Source organism: Elephas maximus, chromosome 10 (assembly GCF_024166365.1).
Source record: "Elephas maximus indicus isolate mEleMax1 chromosome 10, mEleMax1 primary haplotype, whole genome shotgun sequence".
NCBI classification, from domain to species: Eukaryota; Metazoa; Chordata; class Mammalia; order Proboscidea; family Elephantidae; genus Elephas; species Elephas maximus.
The window spans coordinates 75,329,978-75,347,421 of record NC_064828.1 but is presented as its reverse complement, the minus strand read 5'-3'; the positions used below and the strand labels follow the sequence as shown (position 1 = coordinate 75,347,421).

Genomic DNA, 17,444 nt, shown 5'->3' with positions numbered 1-17,444 from the left:
GTTATGCGTTAGATGTGTTTGGTATTCTCTTCCACCTATGGAACCCCAGCTCTTTGTGTACTGAGAGCTCAGAGGTTGGGATAGAGGCAGAAAGCCACTGGAGTACAGAGTAGGGCACAGAAGGATAGAAAGTGAAGATGAAATGAAGCAGAAAATGAATGAACAGGTAAGACTGGTGGAAGGTAAAATTAAGAAACTGTTAAAAAAAAAGTGAGGAACTACAGAAGAAGGGCATTTTTTGGAGATCAGTGTTATATCAAAGGATCCAGTACTATCATATGGGTGAAATTAAAATGTCCAGCAGTACAATTTTTGGTCCAATCTAAAGGTTATAAGAGTGAGTCATAAGATCTCGGAAAATTTCTCATTTTAGATAGTGTTGAATCTGACATTTTTCCTCCAAAAGTTATATGATGAAGAAAAATTCATTAATATGAAGCATGTACTGTGGCGAAGTGTTCATCTAACAGCACAGCTGTGTTTTCCGTATATTTTTTTGATGTTTAAGTATAACATACTTAAGGATACAGCAGTGTGAATTTTCACAAAGTAAACGTGCCTAGTAATAAGTAGCCAGATCAGGAAACAATATTACCAGAACCCCAAAAGTTCCCTCATGCCCCTCACAGTCACCACGCCTCCCCAACAAAGGCGGCTACTATCCTGACTTTTAACCCCATAGAGTAAAAAAAAAAAAAAAAAATTTTTTTTTTTTTTCATAGAGTAGTCCCACTTATATTTGAACTTCTATTAAATGGAACCATGCAGTGCAATACCCTCTTGTATGTGGCTTCCTTTGCTCAACAAGATGTTTTTTAGAGTAATTCTTGTTACTGTGTATAGTTCTAGTCTGTTCATTTTTATATAGTGGTCCACTGACTAAATAAGCTATAATTTGTCCATTGTATTAGAGGTGGACACTTAGGTTGTTTCAAGTTTTAGATAGTCCATAACATTTTAAATTCAAGACATTTTTTTCATGAGTTTTGATTTTAATGATTGCATTAAATTCTCTTTGATACAAAATAATGGAGAATGAGTTAGTTCAAAAACTTTTAAAATAAAGCAAACTTACTAAAATTTGTGTGTAAATCATTTTGATAACAGTTTCTGATTGGGTGAGCACTGAAGGGAAGACCATGGCCAAATTAAAAGCAAAACTTAGGTTATGTTTGGAAGCAAAAAGTTTGGTTTGGCGAGAGTACTGTTGCTATGCAGAAGTATAGTGGGAAATGACCAGGCAGTGTAGATAGTAGATGGGATTGTGAACTTTGAAGACCTGGGAAGAGAAAGTGTTTAAATTAACATTCACCAGAAGCCCCTGGAGGACGTGCTCAGTGTTGTCTTTTGGGATGATTAGTATTTCAGTATTAACAGATATTAATATTGGAGTAATTATATAGAATGGATTGCACAGCAGTTGGTTGTCATGGGAAATGTACTAAGAATCTGAAGGACTAGTTCTGAGTGACACTTCCACTGCTTGCCAGTTGTGGGAATTTGGCTAAGTAGTTTAACGCGCCTGAGAGTCAATGTCCTCATCTGAACAAGGGACATAGCAATCCTGCTATTGTGAGACTGAAATGAGTTGGTCCATGTCTTAGTCACCTAGTGCTGCTATAAAAGAAATACCTTCTCTTCAATGTTCCTCCCTACGAGGAGCTTCTTTACGCAGGGCCCCCGGATCTAAAGGATGCACTCCGCTCCTAGTGCTTCTTTCTTGGTGGTATGAGATCCCCAACTCTCTGCTTGCTTTCCTTTCCTTTTATCTCTTCAGAGAGAAAAGGTGGTGTAGGCCACACCCCAGGGAAACCCCTTTTACCTTGGACTGAAGAGGTGACCTGAGTAAGGGTGGTGTTACAATCCCATCCTAATCCTATCAACGTAAAATTACAATCACAAAATGGAGGACAACCACTCAATACTGGGAATCATGGCCTAACCAAGTTGATACACACATTTTTGGGGAACATAATTCAATCCATGATTGTCCGTGTTAGACAATTTCAGACTATATAGAATTCTAGGTGCTCCACATACCCCTATTGTGGATCACTGCCGTGACTGGGCAAAATAAGGGCTCTCATCCTACCCCTGCCCCACCAGAACAGCCAGACTTCCATCTGTTTTATGCAATGGACGTCAAAGAGAGACTTTATGTTAATAAAGAATTTTATAGCTAAAATGAGTTGGGAAAAAGCAATGATCTATGTGATGCTGCCTTATAATCCGTAAACCTCTACCTTGGGTAGCAAAACAATCCATTTTTCATGCCTGATTCTGTTGATTGCTAGTGGTTTCCTTGAAGCATGTCTTGTGGAGGATTTGAGCTCACATTTGGCCTGGCTGCAGAGAGTGCCATACTAATTAAGATGCATGCCATGAGTGAGGGTGTAGGGTTGTGATTCACATAAAACAACAAAAAAAAGCAAACCCAGTGCCGTCGAGTTGATTCTGACTCATAGCGACCCTATAGGACAGAGTAGAACTGCCCCATAGAATTTCCAAGGAGCGCCTGGCGGATTTAAACTGCCGACCTTTTGGTTAGCAGCTGTAGCACTTAACCACTACGGCACCAGGGTTTACATTCCCTGCTCTAGACAAATGTGAGTCCTTGTTATTATTACTTTTGTTATTTTTACAACTATTACCATAGGGATGCAAATAAGTATTCAGAGCTGGAACTAGGCAAGGCAGGTAGAAGGGAGAGGGATAGGTGGTTGGGAGACAGAGTATTGTGAGACTTGACTCAATCTGGAATCTGATTGGGTACTGAATAAAGAGTTCCCTTTGAGGCACTTCACATTTCATATTCAGGAGGATGCCCAAATGAAGATGTCAAGCATACACATAAAAAGGTGTGACTGGTACTAATTTGGGATCCATTCATTGGCATTGAACCAATAGTTAAAGCTATGGTTGTGGTGGAAATCTAGAAGGGGAGAGTATGTATAGGAAGAAGAGCTCTGAAGATGGACTCTTACGGACCACCTAAAAAAAAAAAAAAAACTAGGGACTGGAAATCCAGAAAGGAGCCAGTGGAAGTAAAGAAGGAGCTGGTCATATGTGCAAAGGCAAACCCAGTGGTGGATTTCTATTGTTATAGAAAAAAAAAATTGTTATAGAAGCTAGTGGAGATATTTTTAAAGTGGGTTGGGCTAGAGTGTCAAAGGCAGGGAGTGGCAAGCTGAGAAGTACTAACTGCTATTTAGGAAGGCTTCATTTTATCACAAGTTGGTGATAGCTACTTTATTATAGACAAGACCCTTATATGTAATTGAGTCTATCTCTAGACTTTGTTTTGTGTGCTAATACCAGACTGTTTTAATTATTATTATTTTATCACATATTTTTATATTTGGTAAAGTTAGTTCCCCTTCTTGGTCTTCTCTTTCAAAGTACTTCAGTATTTTTGCCCATTTGCTGTTGAAGATTGGTGTTTGTTATTATTTTGTCAATTTCCAAGAATAATACCTATGATATTTCTGGGCTATAAATGATGGTGGAACTTCATTCTGTGTTTACCTTTATGTAATTTGAACTTTTTCATACAGTTATCCTTTTATCTGTACCCTGTTTAATTACCAAAGCAGACATATTATCCCCTTTTTGAAAGTAACTTTGCCATTTCTTTTCATAACTGAAATATGAAATAAGGATTTTTCTGCTTAAAATGGTGGCTTAATTATTTTGCATTAGGAGAATCATAGCAAGACAGAACCAGAATGTGAAAACTCATCGTTCTAGAAGAGAAAATTTTTAATTGGCTTTTACCCTTTGAGAGAATGAATTTCCTGTTACAGATGTTTAATCTCTTTTATTCAGTCATGTAGAGAGTGCCAATATTTAAACCAATATTGCAGATACTAATGGGTTTATTTAAATTGCAGAGTATAAAATATAGTAAGTTTTGGATTGAGGCCAGGCTGTGAAGTGGTTAGATGCAAGAGGTCTAGAGCCAAAGTACCTATATTTGAATCTTGGCTCCTCCTTTTACTGTGTAACCTTGGTCAAATTACTTAACTTCTCTGGGCCACATTTTAGTAATGATATCTGCCTGATAGGATTGTTGTGGAGATTAAATTAGTTAATACATATAAAACATACAAAGTAGTACTTGGATGTAGTAAGTTTTCAAAATTATTATTACCTTGTCTGTCTTTTCTAAGCAATGATAAATGATCTAGTTTTCTGGTAGACTTATTTTGTGGAAATGTATGAAACTGTCCTGATGTACTCTTTCTTGCATCATTCTACCCCTGTATCTCCAACCATTGATCCGGGTTACCCACATTAGGATGATACAGAATGAACCCAACCCTCATCCATGCACTGTGTATTTGCAGACAGCTTTCATGCCCTGCCCCAATCTACTTTTTTTTCTAGTTCAGTGTTTCCTAATTTGGTATGGTTTTCAGTTATTTATTTATTTTGGTGTTCCTCTTGGGAACTGCAAATAGCTTAGCATGGCAGGAACGTAAAGAGATTGATAGAGATGCTGGCAAGGTAGGAAGGTTCTAGGTCCTAGAGTGCTTTGCATGTCATAGATAATAAGGAGTTAATATTTAATCCTATAGCTAATGAGCAAACATTAAGGGGTTTTCAATAAGATCATGACATGACTGGATAGATGGGCATTTAAAAAATACCACGGTCACCTGTACAGTACCATTTGTGAATCAGAAGTAGGGAGAATAAAGTGGCTAATGGAGAGGCAATTCCTGTAATTCAAATGAGAAAAACAAAAACTGAGATTCTAAGACATGGCCATGGAAATAGAAGAGAAGGGAATTAAGTGAGAGATTTATTAGGTAGATGTATTTTGAGCACTTATGAAGGCATTTTGGGTGGTGGAGTGCTTGGGACTTGGTAACAGACTAGATGTGGCAGGAAAAGGGAGGGGATGAGCCTCAGCCCCAGGTCTGAGTGACTGGATGGATGGTAGTGCCATTCACTAGAGTAGGAGATGGAGAACTGATACAGGGGAAGTGAAGAATTTCCTTTAGAACCTATTAACTTTTGGATACCTATGGGACATTCAAATGGAAATGTCCAGCAGGCATTTGGATTACATATTGGGAACTCAAGAGGGAGTTTTGTGTTGAGAAGTAGGCTGTGAATCATCCATATGTGGAAGATGGTTGAAGCATGGATATGTATCAGATCAACCAGTCGTCATGAGAATTCTAACCCATAATGGAAGTATGGAGGAAGAGTAACCCTACTAAATGATTTTGAAAGAAATGTCAATTGGGGAGTTGACTAACAACTGGGAGAAACTGGTGTTATAAAACCCATGGCAGGGAGAGTTTATACTACTTTGTAACAATTTGTAATATTTAATTAGTGTTAGATATGGGATAAAATGGGATAGCTATGGAAAATATGTTGCGTGAATAGATGGACTCGCGAGCAGATGCTCCTCAGGGTAGCCTACCTCCATTAGGTGCCTATGCTGGATTTTGCTCAAAATTCTAGGAGGTCCCAGTTCTTTACGTTCTAGTTTGGAGTTGAGGCTGTTTTTTAGTTTGAATGGGAATGAAGATTTCCTTTCTTTGTTTTTAGTAGAAATGATTTTTCTCAGCAGTATTTAACCAGAAGTCTCACAATTCCTTTAGAAATTTGAGCTAACTAGAGAACTATATGTACAGCAACGCTTTTTATTTTTAAATTTACGTGTTTGAGTTTCTTATGCATTTTGATTATGGGCTTCTTTAGAGCAGAAACAAGGCATATGTAACTTAATGTCCCCAGGGCCCAACTCAGAGCCTGGCATGTAGAGGTGCTCAATAAATACTTGTCTTTGTTTTTCTTGTTCATGATTGCACAGCTCCATTTTTGAAGGCTTCTAAACTTCTTGGATCTTTTTACCTTATAGCATCTCATGTCCCTGAATTATGCCAATTCTTCTGAATTTTACTAATTCTACCCTTTTAGTCCATCCTAGAGTTTAATATATGCTTTTTTCATGTGCTCAAGTGAAATAGGGATTTATCTTAAGGCTACATATATGCCACAGAACTTGAGAGTTGAATTGAAATAGAGCCAGGCCTCAAGGAAACCAAAGTCCAGACAGAAAACTGCCAGGATGGATCCGGCTACTCTCTCACTTCCTTTGGGACCACAGGGTCTTTTGTTTTGATTTCTCTTTGTTCTCTCTTTTAAATTTTTATTATGAAAAAAATTCAAGCATATATAAAAATATAAAGGATAGTAAAACAAACCAAATGGATTATTAGCCTTCTTCACCTTAACAATAGAGAACTTTATGATGCCATAATTAGATTCTTATAAATGGCACATCCTTTCCACTTCACCTACTAATTCTTCTGTGTGGGTCAGAATTGGGCTCAAAGTAAGTTATGCTGGACTCCTTGTCTACCCTCTGGGAGGTAAAGCTAATAGTAATGAAGTCATAGACTCAATAGAATCCTCTGCTTTCACCCAAATGAGACTTGCAGGTGATGACCAGATGAAAGGCTTCCTCAATCACTGCTCTGTCTCTCCTCCCTGATGATTTTGTGCCTATCTCTGTGTCACAAATGTGTTTATGCTGCTCTGCCCCATAGCCTACTGTATGCTTGCAAAAAAGTAACTATTGGTCCTTCTTTGATTGAAGAAAGTCTATGTTTTCATTTAGATAATACTTTATTTGGTATTTTAAACTTCTCAACAAAATATAAATTTTGTTGCTGCTGGTTCCTTTTGATGTTCTTTTCTATAACTATCGCCAAAGGATGATAGGCTTTAGTAGGTTAGGTACCCATTTTAGGTTCAACTCATTTTACTTTTTCAGTATTCTACAAATTTATTAGTGGTGCGAATGTTTAACAGGCTTGGCTGCTAACCAGAAGGTTGGAGGTTTGAATCCACCCAGAGGCACCTTGGAAGTAAGACCTGGTGATCTACTTCCAACAAATGAGACACTGAAAACCCTGTGGAGCACAGTTCTACTCTGATGCACATGGGGTCACCATGAATTGGAATTGACTTGACAGCAACTGGTTGCTTGGTTGGACAAATTTAGTGCTTACCGTGGCATCTGGGACCAACAAAGATATTTGCTCATTCTCTCCACATGCACAGAGGTATTTCCTGTCTGCTTACCAGTGAAATTAAGCTCTCTTTTTCAGAAGTCTTGCTGTTTATAGCTATTATAAAATAAGATATAAAGAGAAAGCCTCTAGAGTAGAGACATTTTATAGGAAGAAGAAATAAAAAGTCTGAATTCACTGCTATTTTTATACTCTGTGTATTGTATCTTAGCAATTTTCTTATTTGGTTTTATTCAGTTTTTCTCTGTGCTATTTGTATTCTATTTAGGAAAATAAATTGTCTTCCTTAGCTAGTAGAACATAGTTTTATATAATAATTCACAAATATCTTACTTCTGAATGAGAAAGAATCTGCATTGAAAAAAGTTTATCATTTTGGCTCTTTTGTTTACTTAAAGTCAGAGATATGTTATGAGTACGCTCTTAGTATGTTAATAGATGGTCAAATTCTTGAAGGTGAGCCATTGCATTGTTGCCCCCGTTTCTTTTCTGAAAGTGTCATGTTGGTTTTTTTTTGTTTTTTTCTTTTCTTTTATTCAGGGAATCAGCAGTCTCTTTAGTTCTTTGAAAGTGGTACGTCTCTTACGACTGGGCCGTGTTGCTAGGAAACTGGACCATTACTTAGAGTACGGAGCAGCAGTCCTCGTGCTCCTGGTATGTGTGTTTGGACTGGTTGCCCACTGGCTGGCCTGCATATGGTACAGCATTGGAGACTACGAGGTCATTGATGAAGTCACGAACACCATCCAAATAGACAGTTGGCTCTACCAGCTGGCATTGAGCATTGGGACTCCATATCGATACAATACCAGTGCAGGGATATGGGAAGGAGGACCCAGCAAGGACTCACTCTACGTGTCTTCTCTCTACTTTACCATGACAAGCCTTACAACCATAGGATTTGGAAACATAGCTCCTACCACTGATGTGGAGAAGATGTTTTCAGTGGCCATGATGATGGTTGGCTGTAAGTATTTTGTTTTTGTTATTCTTATTGCTGTTCGCAGTTTTTCTGGATCAAATCTGTGATAGGATTGAAATGAAACTACTTTGTCAACAGAAAGGTGTTTAATCTGCCTGATATGCATTGGTTTGATTTTCATTCGGCCTTAAAAAATGAAAATATGGGTTAATATTTTATTTCCTTTAACTGTTTAGAACGTATTAACACAAGAAAACCAGAGTGGATAGAGTGATTAAAAAAATCAGAGTGGGAACTCTGTGGTTTACTTCTGTTCACGGCTTTGTATCTAGCAGAGCTCTCTGGAAGGAACCAGCATCTAGATAGAGGGCATGTGGAACATTCTGTAGGTTTTGTTGGTGATATGTTAAATGTCAAAAAAGCAGACTGAATCTGAAGTGAAATATATAGTTTAGAAAATGTATTAGTTAATAATTGAATTCCTGAATTAAATTTGATATCAGGATACAGTTTTTCTGTAGATTTTTTAAATTCAGACTAGAAAAAAGGTGTGTAAATCTAATCTCCATTACAGACACTCTAGGTCAAATATATACTTGTATCACAGAATGAAAAGATAAATAAATATAAGCCCATTCAGTAATTACAGGAGTGTCTAAGATTTAGCATGGATATCTGAGTACTAAGTTTCTGGATAATCTCCTTGGGAATAGAATGCCTTCTAAAGTGAGTCAAAAACTGCATGCTATACTCAGGAAGATTGGATGGTATCAGAGAACCAGAACACTTAGGAAATACCTACCAATGAAGCTGCTTTAAAAGAAGATCTTGAGAAAAATTTCCACCATCCCCACCTTCAAGATGACCGAGGTGATTTGGTTCTGATATCTAGAGTAACCTTAAGGTAGTTATACTGGAGTGAGAGGCACGGTTACCATGACTGTTAGCACCTCATAAACGTTTGGGCTATGGTCATTGTGTTTGGTCTATGCCTTCCTTTTTGAGATTCTGCATTACAGAAGTCTAGATCTTGAAACTGATAGGAAAGATGTTCGAGTCCAGGGGTTGGCTGATGCATTAAAGGTCAATATCATAAGTCTAAATCAAGTAGTTTTCAGCACCACAGTTAGCAGTTTTCTCTCCTGGCCCTCTAATGCTCCTGTGTGCAGGTACAGAAACAAGAAAACACCGGTTCTGTTTGCCAGTTAAAAGTTATAATCAGAGGGAGAGTGAGAATTCCAAGTGCTGTCCAGAAACTTATAGCAGAAAAATGTTCTCATTCACAGAGATCCTGGTCATCAATTAAACTGATACCTACTCACCAAAAGTGATAAGATGTATTGGGAAAAAGGTGCTTATAAATTTAGAAGACAATATTTTGCCAGGTGTAGTATTTTTTTTAGTATTTAGTACTATATTACTTTTAATATTTATATCTTACTTTTTTTGGCTTACACTTGAACATGGTCAGATTTTTAAAAACTTTTTATTTTTGAAATGATTATAGATTCACAGCAAGTTGTAAAGATAGTACAAAGAGGGGCTGTTTACGCTTTACGCAGTTTCCTTTAATGGCTACGTCTTAAGTAACTATAGTACAATATCAAAATTAACATTGGTGTAATATGTGTGTATAGTTCTGTGCTATGGTTTTTATTACAGCTGTAGATTTCTGTAATTCTTCTGCGATCAAGATACAGAACTTTTCCATCACCATAAGGATTGCCTTCATACTCCCCCTTTGTAGTTATACCCGTTGCCTCCTCCCAACCATCCCTCACCTTGGCAACCACTGAATCTGTTCTCTAGCTCTATAATTTTGTGATTTTGAGAATTTTATGTAAATGTCATCATACATAGCATGATCTTTTGAATTTGGCTTTTTATCTCTAAGCATAATACCTTTCAGATCCCTGCAAGTCTTTGCATGTCTCAGTAATTTGTTCCTTTGTATTGCTAAGTAATATTCCATGATATAGATATACCACACTTTGTTTAACCATTCACCTATTGCAGGACATTTTGGCTGTTTCCAGTTTTTGAGTATTACACATAAAGCTGCTATGAATGTTCATGTACATGTTTTTGTATGGGGAAGTTTTAATTTTTCTGGAAAAAATGCTGAGGAGTGTGATTGCTGGGTCATATGGTAAGTGTAGGCTTAGCTTTTTAAAGAAACTGCCAATCTATTTTTCAGAGTGGCTATATCAGCACAGTTAGATTTTCATGAGTGTTAATAGAATAAAATTTATGTAGAGTTGAATGATACTATGTTTCATCAGTTCTCAGGCCACCAAATCTGGGAATCACCCTGGAGTCCTCTGTTTTTCTCATATATCACTTCTATCCATAACAAGTCCTTTACCTTTGCCTTCAAAATACCTTTACCTTCAAAACACATTTAATTATTTTTTCCTACTTCCATTGCTTACCACCTGTCTTAGTTATCTAGTGCTGCTATAACAGAAATCCCACAAGTGGATGGCTTTAACAAAGAGAAACTTATTTCTTCACAGTAAAGTAGGCTAAAAGTCCAAATTAGGGGCGTTGGCTCCAGAGGAAGGCTTTCTCTCTGCTGGCCTTCTCATCTATCTTCCCCCAGACTAGAAGATTCTCTGCACAGGGACCCCGGGTCCAAAGGTTGCGCTCTGCTCCTGGTACTGCTTTCTTGGTGGTATGAGGTCCCCCTGTCTCTCTGCTCGTTTCTTTCTTTTATGTCTTGAGAGATTGCCTCAAAACACAATCCAGCCTTGTAGGCTGAGTCCTGTCTCACACAACTGCTGCCAGTCCTCCCTCATTAACATCATAAAGGCAAGATTTACAAAATATAGGAAAATCACACAATACCAGGAATCATGGCCCAGCCAAATTGATACAGACATTTTTTGGGGGACAGAAACCCTGGAGGCATAGTGGTTAAGTACTATGGCTGCTAACCAAAGGGTCGGCAGTTCAGATCTGCCAGGTGCTCCTTGGAAACTCTATGGGGCAGTTCTACTCTGTTCCATAGGGTCGCTATGAGTCGGAATCGACTCGATGGCAATAGGTTTGGTGTTTTGTTTGAATTCAAACCATGGCATCACCCAAAACCAAGGTACCACCATCACTGGCATGGATTTTTGCAAAATCTCTTATATGTTCCTTCTGTTTTTACTCTTACCCTGCACTCTCTACCCAGGAGCCAGAGTGGTCCTTTTAAAGTAAATAAGATTATGGCATTTCTCTACTCAAAGCCCTCCAGTAATTTATCTTTTCACAAAAAATAAAATCTGAATTACCTTTCCCATCTTTCAAAGCCTTACTGATGTGGCCCTTGCATGCCTCACCCACTTCATTGTTTACAGTACTACTCTTGCTTAGTCTACTCCATCCATTCTAGCCATCTTGCTTGCCTTGAACAACATGTTAAGCTTAGTCCTGTCTCATAGTATTCACACTTACTTCTTTCACTGTCTATGACAGTCCTCCCTGACTTATGCCCTGAATTCAGTACGGTCTGTACTCAAATCACGCTCTTCAGAAATTCCTCCCAATGTTACCCTACTAAAAAAATAAAAATCACTCCAATGCCAATCGTCCTGGTTTTTAATTTTTTTTCCCTCATTATACCTACCAAGACTTAAAATCCTGTGTACTCTATCTTTATCCTCCTTTAGAATGTAAGCTCCAGAAGGGCAGGGACTTTGGTTGCTTTTACCCTGGTAGTGTAGTGGTTAAGTGCTACAGCTGCTAACCAAAAGGTCGGCAGTTCGAAATCACCAGGCGCTCCTTGGAAACTCTGTGGGGCAGTTCTACTCTGTCCTATAGCAGGGACTTGGTTGCTATGAGTCAGAATCGACTTGACAGCAGTGGGTTTTTGGGTTATATCCTGACAAGCTAGAATAATTCTTAAGAGTTCCATGCTCAATCCAAATTTGTTGTATCAATGAATGAAGTTGAGGATGTCTCTGATGGTCATGATTAGGATCTTCTTCCTTGAATCCATCTTAGTTAGGTCTCTGGTGGTGATACGTGCCAGGAAAATGGACACATTTAGAGTTTTGACCCTAATTCCTTTGGGAAACCCTGGTGAGCTCACCTATATTGTCTTTCTTTGGGACTGTTGTAGCTTTTTTAGTTGGATTGCCCTGGTTCTAAGTCTCTCACTAGCATTGTTGATAAATGTTCTTAGAAACTACTCAATGAAAGTACCATTCTCCCATCACTTTTTACCATCTAACTTCCGAATCTACCTACATTGGAAATTTTCACATAGATTCAGTTGGATTCTTTTTTAAATTGTACTTTAGATGAAGATTTACGGAACAAACTAGTTTCTCATTAAACAGTCGGTATACATATTGTTTTATGACATCGGTTAACAATCCCACAACATGTAACCACTCCCCCTTCTCAAACTTGGGTCCCCTATTTACCAGGTTTCCTGTCCCCTCCTGCCTTCTAGTCCTTGCCCCAGGGCTGGTGTGCCCCTCTAGTCTTGTTTTGTTTTATGGGCCTGTCTAATCTTTGGCTGAGGGGTGAGCCTTGGGAGTGACTTCATTACTGAGTTAAAAGGGTTTCTGGGGGCCATACTCTCAGGATTTCTCCAGTCTCTGTCAGGCCAGTAAGTCTGGCCTTTTTTTGTCAGTTAGAATTCTGTTCTGTATTTTTCTCCAGCTCTGTCCGGGACCTTCTATTATGATCCCTGTCAGAGCAGTTGGTGGTGGTAGCCAGGTACCATCTGGCCGTACTGGACTCAGTCTGGTGGAGGCTATGGTAGATGTGATCCATTAGTGCTTTGGACTAATCTTTCCCTTGTATGTTTAGTTTTCTTCATTCTTCCTTGCTCCTGAAGGGGTGAGACCAGTGGAGTACCTTAGATGGTTGCTCACAAGCTTTTAAGACCCTGGACACCACTCACCAAAGTAGAATATAGAACATTTTCTTTATAAATGATGTTATGCCAGTTAAGCAAGCTGTTCCCTGAGACCATGGTCCCCACAGCCCTCAGCTCAGCAATTCAGTCCCTCAGGGAGTTTGAGTGTGTCTGTGGAGCTTGCATGACCTTGTCTTGTACAAGTTGTGCTGGTTTCCCCAGTATTGTGTACTGTCTTATCCCTCACCAAAGTTACCACTTATCTATTGTCTATTTAGTTTTTTTCCATCCCCACTTCTCCCTTCCCTGGTAACCATCAAGGATTGTTTCTTTTTGTGTGTAAACCTTTTCATGACTTTTTACAGTAGTGATCTCATACAATATTTGTCCTTTTGTGACTGAGTTATTTCACTCAGCATAATGCCCTCCAGATTCATCCATGTTATGAGATGCTTCACAGATTCATCATTGTTCTTTATTGTTGCATAATACTCCATTGTGTGTATGTACCATAGTTTGTTTATCCATTCATCTGTTGATGAGCATCTAAGTTGTTTCTATCTTTTTGCTATTGTGAGCAATGCTGCAATGAATGTGGATGTGCACTTGTCTACTGGTGTGACAATTCTTATTTTTCTAGGATATATTCCTAGGAGTGGGACTGTTGGATCATATGGTATTTCTGTTTCTAGCTTTCTAAGGAAGCACCCTATCGTTTTCCAAAATGGTTGTATCATTTTGCATTCCAGCCAGCAGGGCATAAGAATTCTGATTTCCCTGCAGCCTCTTCAACATTTGTTATTTCCTGCTTTTTGATTCATGCCAGTAATGCCAGGGTGAGATGGTATCTCATGGTTTTGATTTGCGTTTCTCTAATGGCTAGTAATTGCAAACATTTCGTCATGTGTCTGTTGGCCACTTGAATGTCTTCTTTGGTGAAGTGTCTGTTGCTTTCCTTTGCCCATTTTTAAATTGGATTATTTGTCTTTTTGTTGTAGAGGTGTTGGATTTTCCTGTAGATTTTAGAGATTAGAGCTTTGTCTGGTTTGTAGTAGCCAAAATTTTTTTCCCAGTCTAGAGGTTCTCTTTTTACTCTTTTGGTGAAGTCTTTTGATGAGCACAAGTATTTAATTTTTAGAAGATCCCAGTTATCTAGCTTATCCTCTGGAGTTTGTGTGTTGTTGGTTATGGCTTGTATTCTGTTAGTGCCATGTATTAGGGCCTATAGCATTGATCCTATTTTTTCTTCTATGAACTTCATAGATTTTGGCTTTATATTTAGGTCTTTGATCCATTTCAAGTTAGTTTTTGTATATGGTGTGAGGTATGGGCCCTGTTTCATTTTTTTGCAGATGGACATCCAGTTTTGCCAGCACCATTTGTTAAAAAGACTGCCTTTTCTCCATTTGATGGACTTTGGGCCCTTGTCAAATATCAGGTGACTGTAGGTGGATGGTTTACATCTGGGTTCTCAATTCTGTTCCATTGGTCAATATATCTGTCGTTGTACCGGTACCAGGCTGTTTTGACTACCGTAGCTGTGTAGTAGGTTCTGAGGTCAGGTCATGCGAGTCCTCATACTTTAATTCTTCTTCAATAGTGCTTTACTTATCCGGGGCTTCTTCCCTTTCTATATAAAGTTAATGATTAGTTTTTCCATCTCTTTAAAGAATGTTGTTGGTATTTGGATCGGGATTGCATTGTATTTGGAAATTGCTTTGGGTAGAATTGTTATTTTCACTGTGTTGAAGCTACCTATCCATTAGGATGGTATGTTTTTCCATTTATGTAGATCTCTTTTGGTTTCTTGCAGTAGCATTTTGTGGTTTTCTTTGTATAGGTCTTTTACATCCCTGGTTAGATTTATTCCTAAGTATTTTTTTTTTTTTTTAGGGGCTATTATAAATGGTATTGTTTTCCTGATTTCCCTTTTCATCATTCTCTTTAGTGGTGTATAGGAATCCAACTGATTTTTGTATATTTATCTTGTCTTGCTACTCTGCCGAATCATTCTATTAGTTCCAGTAATTTTCTTGTGGAGTCTTTTGGGTTTTCTATGTATAGTATCATATCATCCGCAAATAGGGACAGTTTTACTTCTTCATTGCCAATTTGGATGCCCTTTATTTCTTTTTTCTTGCCTTATTGCTCTAGTGCTCTAGCTAGAACTTCCAGCAAAATGTTAAGTAGGAGTGGTGATAAAGGGCATCCTTGTCTTGTTCCTGTTCTCAAGGAGAATGTTTCTAGCCTCTCCCCATTAAGAATGATGTTGGCTGTTGATTTTGCATAGATGCCCTTTATTATGTTGAGAAATTTCCCTTCTGTACATATTTTATTGAGAGTTTTTATCAGGAATGGGTGTTGGACCTTGTCAAATGCTTTTTCTGCATTGATTAGATGATCGTGTGATTCTTTTCTTTCGTTTTATTTATGTGGTGGATTACGTTGATTAATTTTCTAATGTTGAGCCATCATTGCATACCTGGTATGAATCCTACTTGGTCGTGGTATATTATTTCTTTGATATGATGCTGAATTCTATTGGCTAGAATTTTGTGGAGAATTTTTGCACCTATATTCATGAGAGATACTGGTCTATGATTTTCGTCTTTTTTGTGGTGTCTTTGCCTGGTTTTGGTATCAGGGTTATGCTGGCTTCATAGAACAAATTTGGAAGTATCACTTCCTTTTCTATATTCTGAAATAGCTTGAGCAGTACTGGCGTAAGCTCTTCCGTGAATGTTTGGTAGAATTCCCCAGTGAAGCCACCTGGGCCAGAGCTTTTTTTGTTGGGAATTTTTAAAAATTATCTTTTCAATCTCTTCTCTTGTTACAGGTCTGTTCAGATTTTCAACAGCATTTTGTGTTAGTTTGGGTAGGTAGTGTGTTTCTAGAAATTTGTCCATTACGTCTAGGTTTTCAAATTGGGCGGAGTATAGTTTTTCATAATACTCTGTTATGATCCTTTTTATTTCAGCTGGGTCTGATGTAATGTTCCCTATTTCATTTTTTATTTCAGTTATTTGTGTCCTCTCCTGTTTTTCTTTTGTCAGTTTGGCCAGTGGTTTGTCAATTTCGTTGATCCTTTCAAAGAATCAACTTTGGTTTTGTTGATTCTTTCTATGGTTTTTCTATTCTCAATTTCATTTATTTCTGCTCTGATCTTTATTATTTCCTTTCTTCTGGTGGCTGTGGGCTTTTTTTCACTGTTTTCTTTCTGTTTGTTCAAGTTGTATAGCTAATCCTTTGATTTTGTCCCATCTTTTTCAGTGGGTGCATCTACTGCTGTAAATTGACCTCTGAGCACTGCCTTTGCTGTGTCCCAAAAAGTTTTCGTATGATGTGTTTTCATTCTCGTTTGATTCTAGAAATTTTTTTATTTCATCTCTGATTTCTTCTATTACCCAGTGGTTTTTAAGCAGGGTGTTATTCAGTTTCCATGTAGTTGATTTTTTTTTTCCTTGCCCTAAACCAAACCCAGTGCCGTTGAGTCGATTCCGACTCATAGCGACCCTATAGGACAGAGTAGAACTGCCCCATAGAGTTTCCAAGGAGCACCTGGCGGATTTGAACTGCTGATCCTTCGGTTAGCAGCCATAGCACTTAACCACTATGCCACCAGGGTTTCCTTCCTTGCTCTACTTGTCATTAATTTCTATCTTGAGGGCATTGTCATCTGAGGAGATAGTTTGTATTATCTCAGTGTTCTGGATTTTGTTGAGAGTTGCTATGTGGCCTATAATGTGGTCTATTCTGGAGAATGTTCTATGTGTGTTGGAGAAGAATGTGTACTTTGCAGCTGTTGGGTGGAGTATTCTATATATGTTTATGAGGCCAAGTTGGCTGATCGTGCTCTTTAGCTCTTCTGTATCTTTGTTGAGTTCCTTTCTGGATGTTCTGTCCTTTACCAAGAATGGTGTGTTGAAGTCTCCTACTGTTATTATGGAACTGTCGGTTTCTCTTTTCAGTGCTGTTAGAGTTTGATTTATGTATTTTGGAGCCCTGTCATTGGGTACATAGATGTTTATTATGGTTGTGTCTTCATGATGGATTTTCCCTTTAATCTTTATATAGTGCCCTTCTTTGCCTTTTGTAGTGAATTTTGTTTTAAAGTGTATTTTATCTGAGATTAATATTGCCACTCCTGCTCTTTTTCAGTGGCTGTTTGCTACCAAAAAAGAGCAGGAGTGGCAATGTTAATCTTTTTTTTTTCCATCCCTTGATTTTTAATAAATTTATGTCTTTGTTTCTAAGGTGTGTCTCTTGTAGACAGCATATGGATGAATCCTATTTTTTTTAATACATTCTGTCACTCTCAGTCTCTTTATGGCTGCATTTAGGCCATTTACATTCAGTCTAATTGTTGATAAAAAAATAGGTGTGTTTTTATTGCTGTCATTTTGTAATGCTTTTTTTTTTTTTTTTTTGCCGTGCTGACATTTTCTTTGTTCCTCTTACTCTCCTGTGCTGAATTCCTTGTATTTCTGGATTTTTTTTTTTTTTTAATTTCTTTTGTTTTTGTAGATTTTGTTTTTACTGAGACTTTGTTTTTCTTCTGTATTTTGATAAGTAGGTTTGTTAACTTTTGTTGTGGTTACCTTGAAGTTTACCC

The 17,444-nt window shown here is 38.0% G+C and overlaps 1 protein-coding gene across 1 annotated transcript in view; it reads left to right on the top strand.

Annotated features, from left to right (window-relative positions):
- Positions 1-17,444, top strand: part of KCNH5 (potassium voltage-gated channel subfamily H member 5) — a 354,554-nt gene that overhangs the window by 98,063 nt on the left and 239,047 nt on the right. Inside the window, exon 7 of the mRNA XM_049899538.1 lies at positions 7,596-8,022. Coding sequence (XP_049755495.1) covers positions 7,596-8,022 — 427 coding nt within the window. The remainder of the gene's footprint in view (positions 1-7,595; positions 8,023-17,444) is intronic.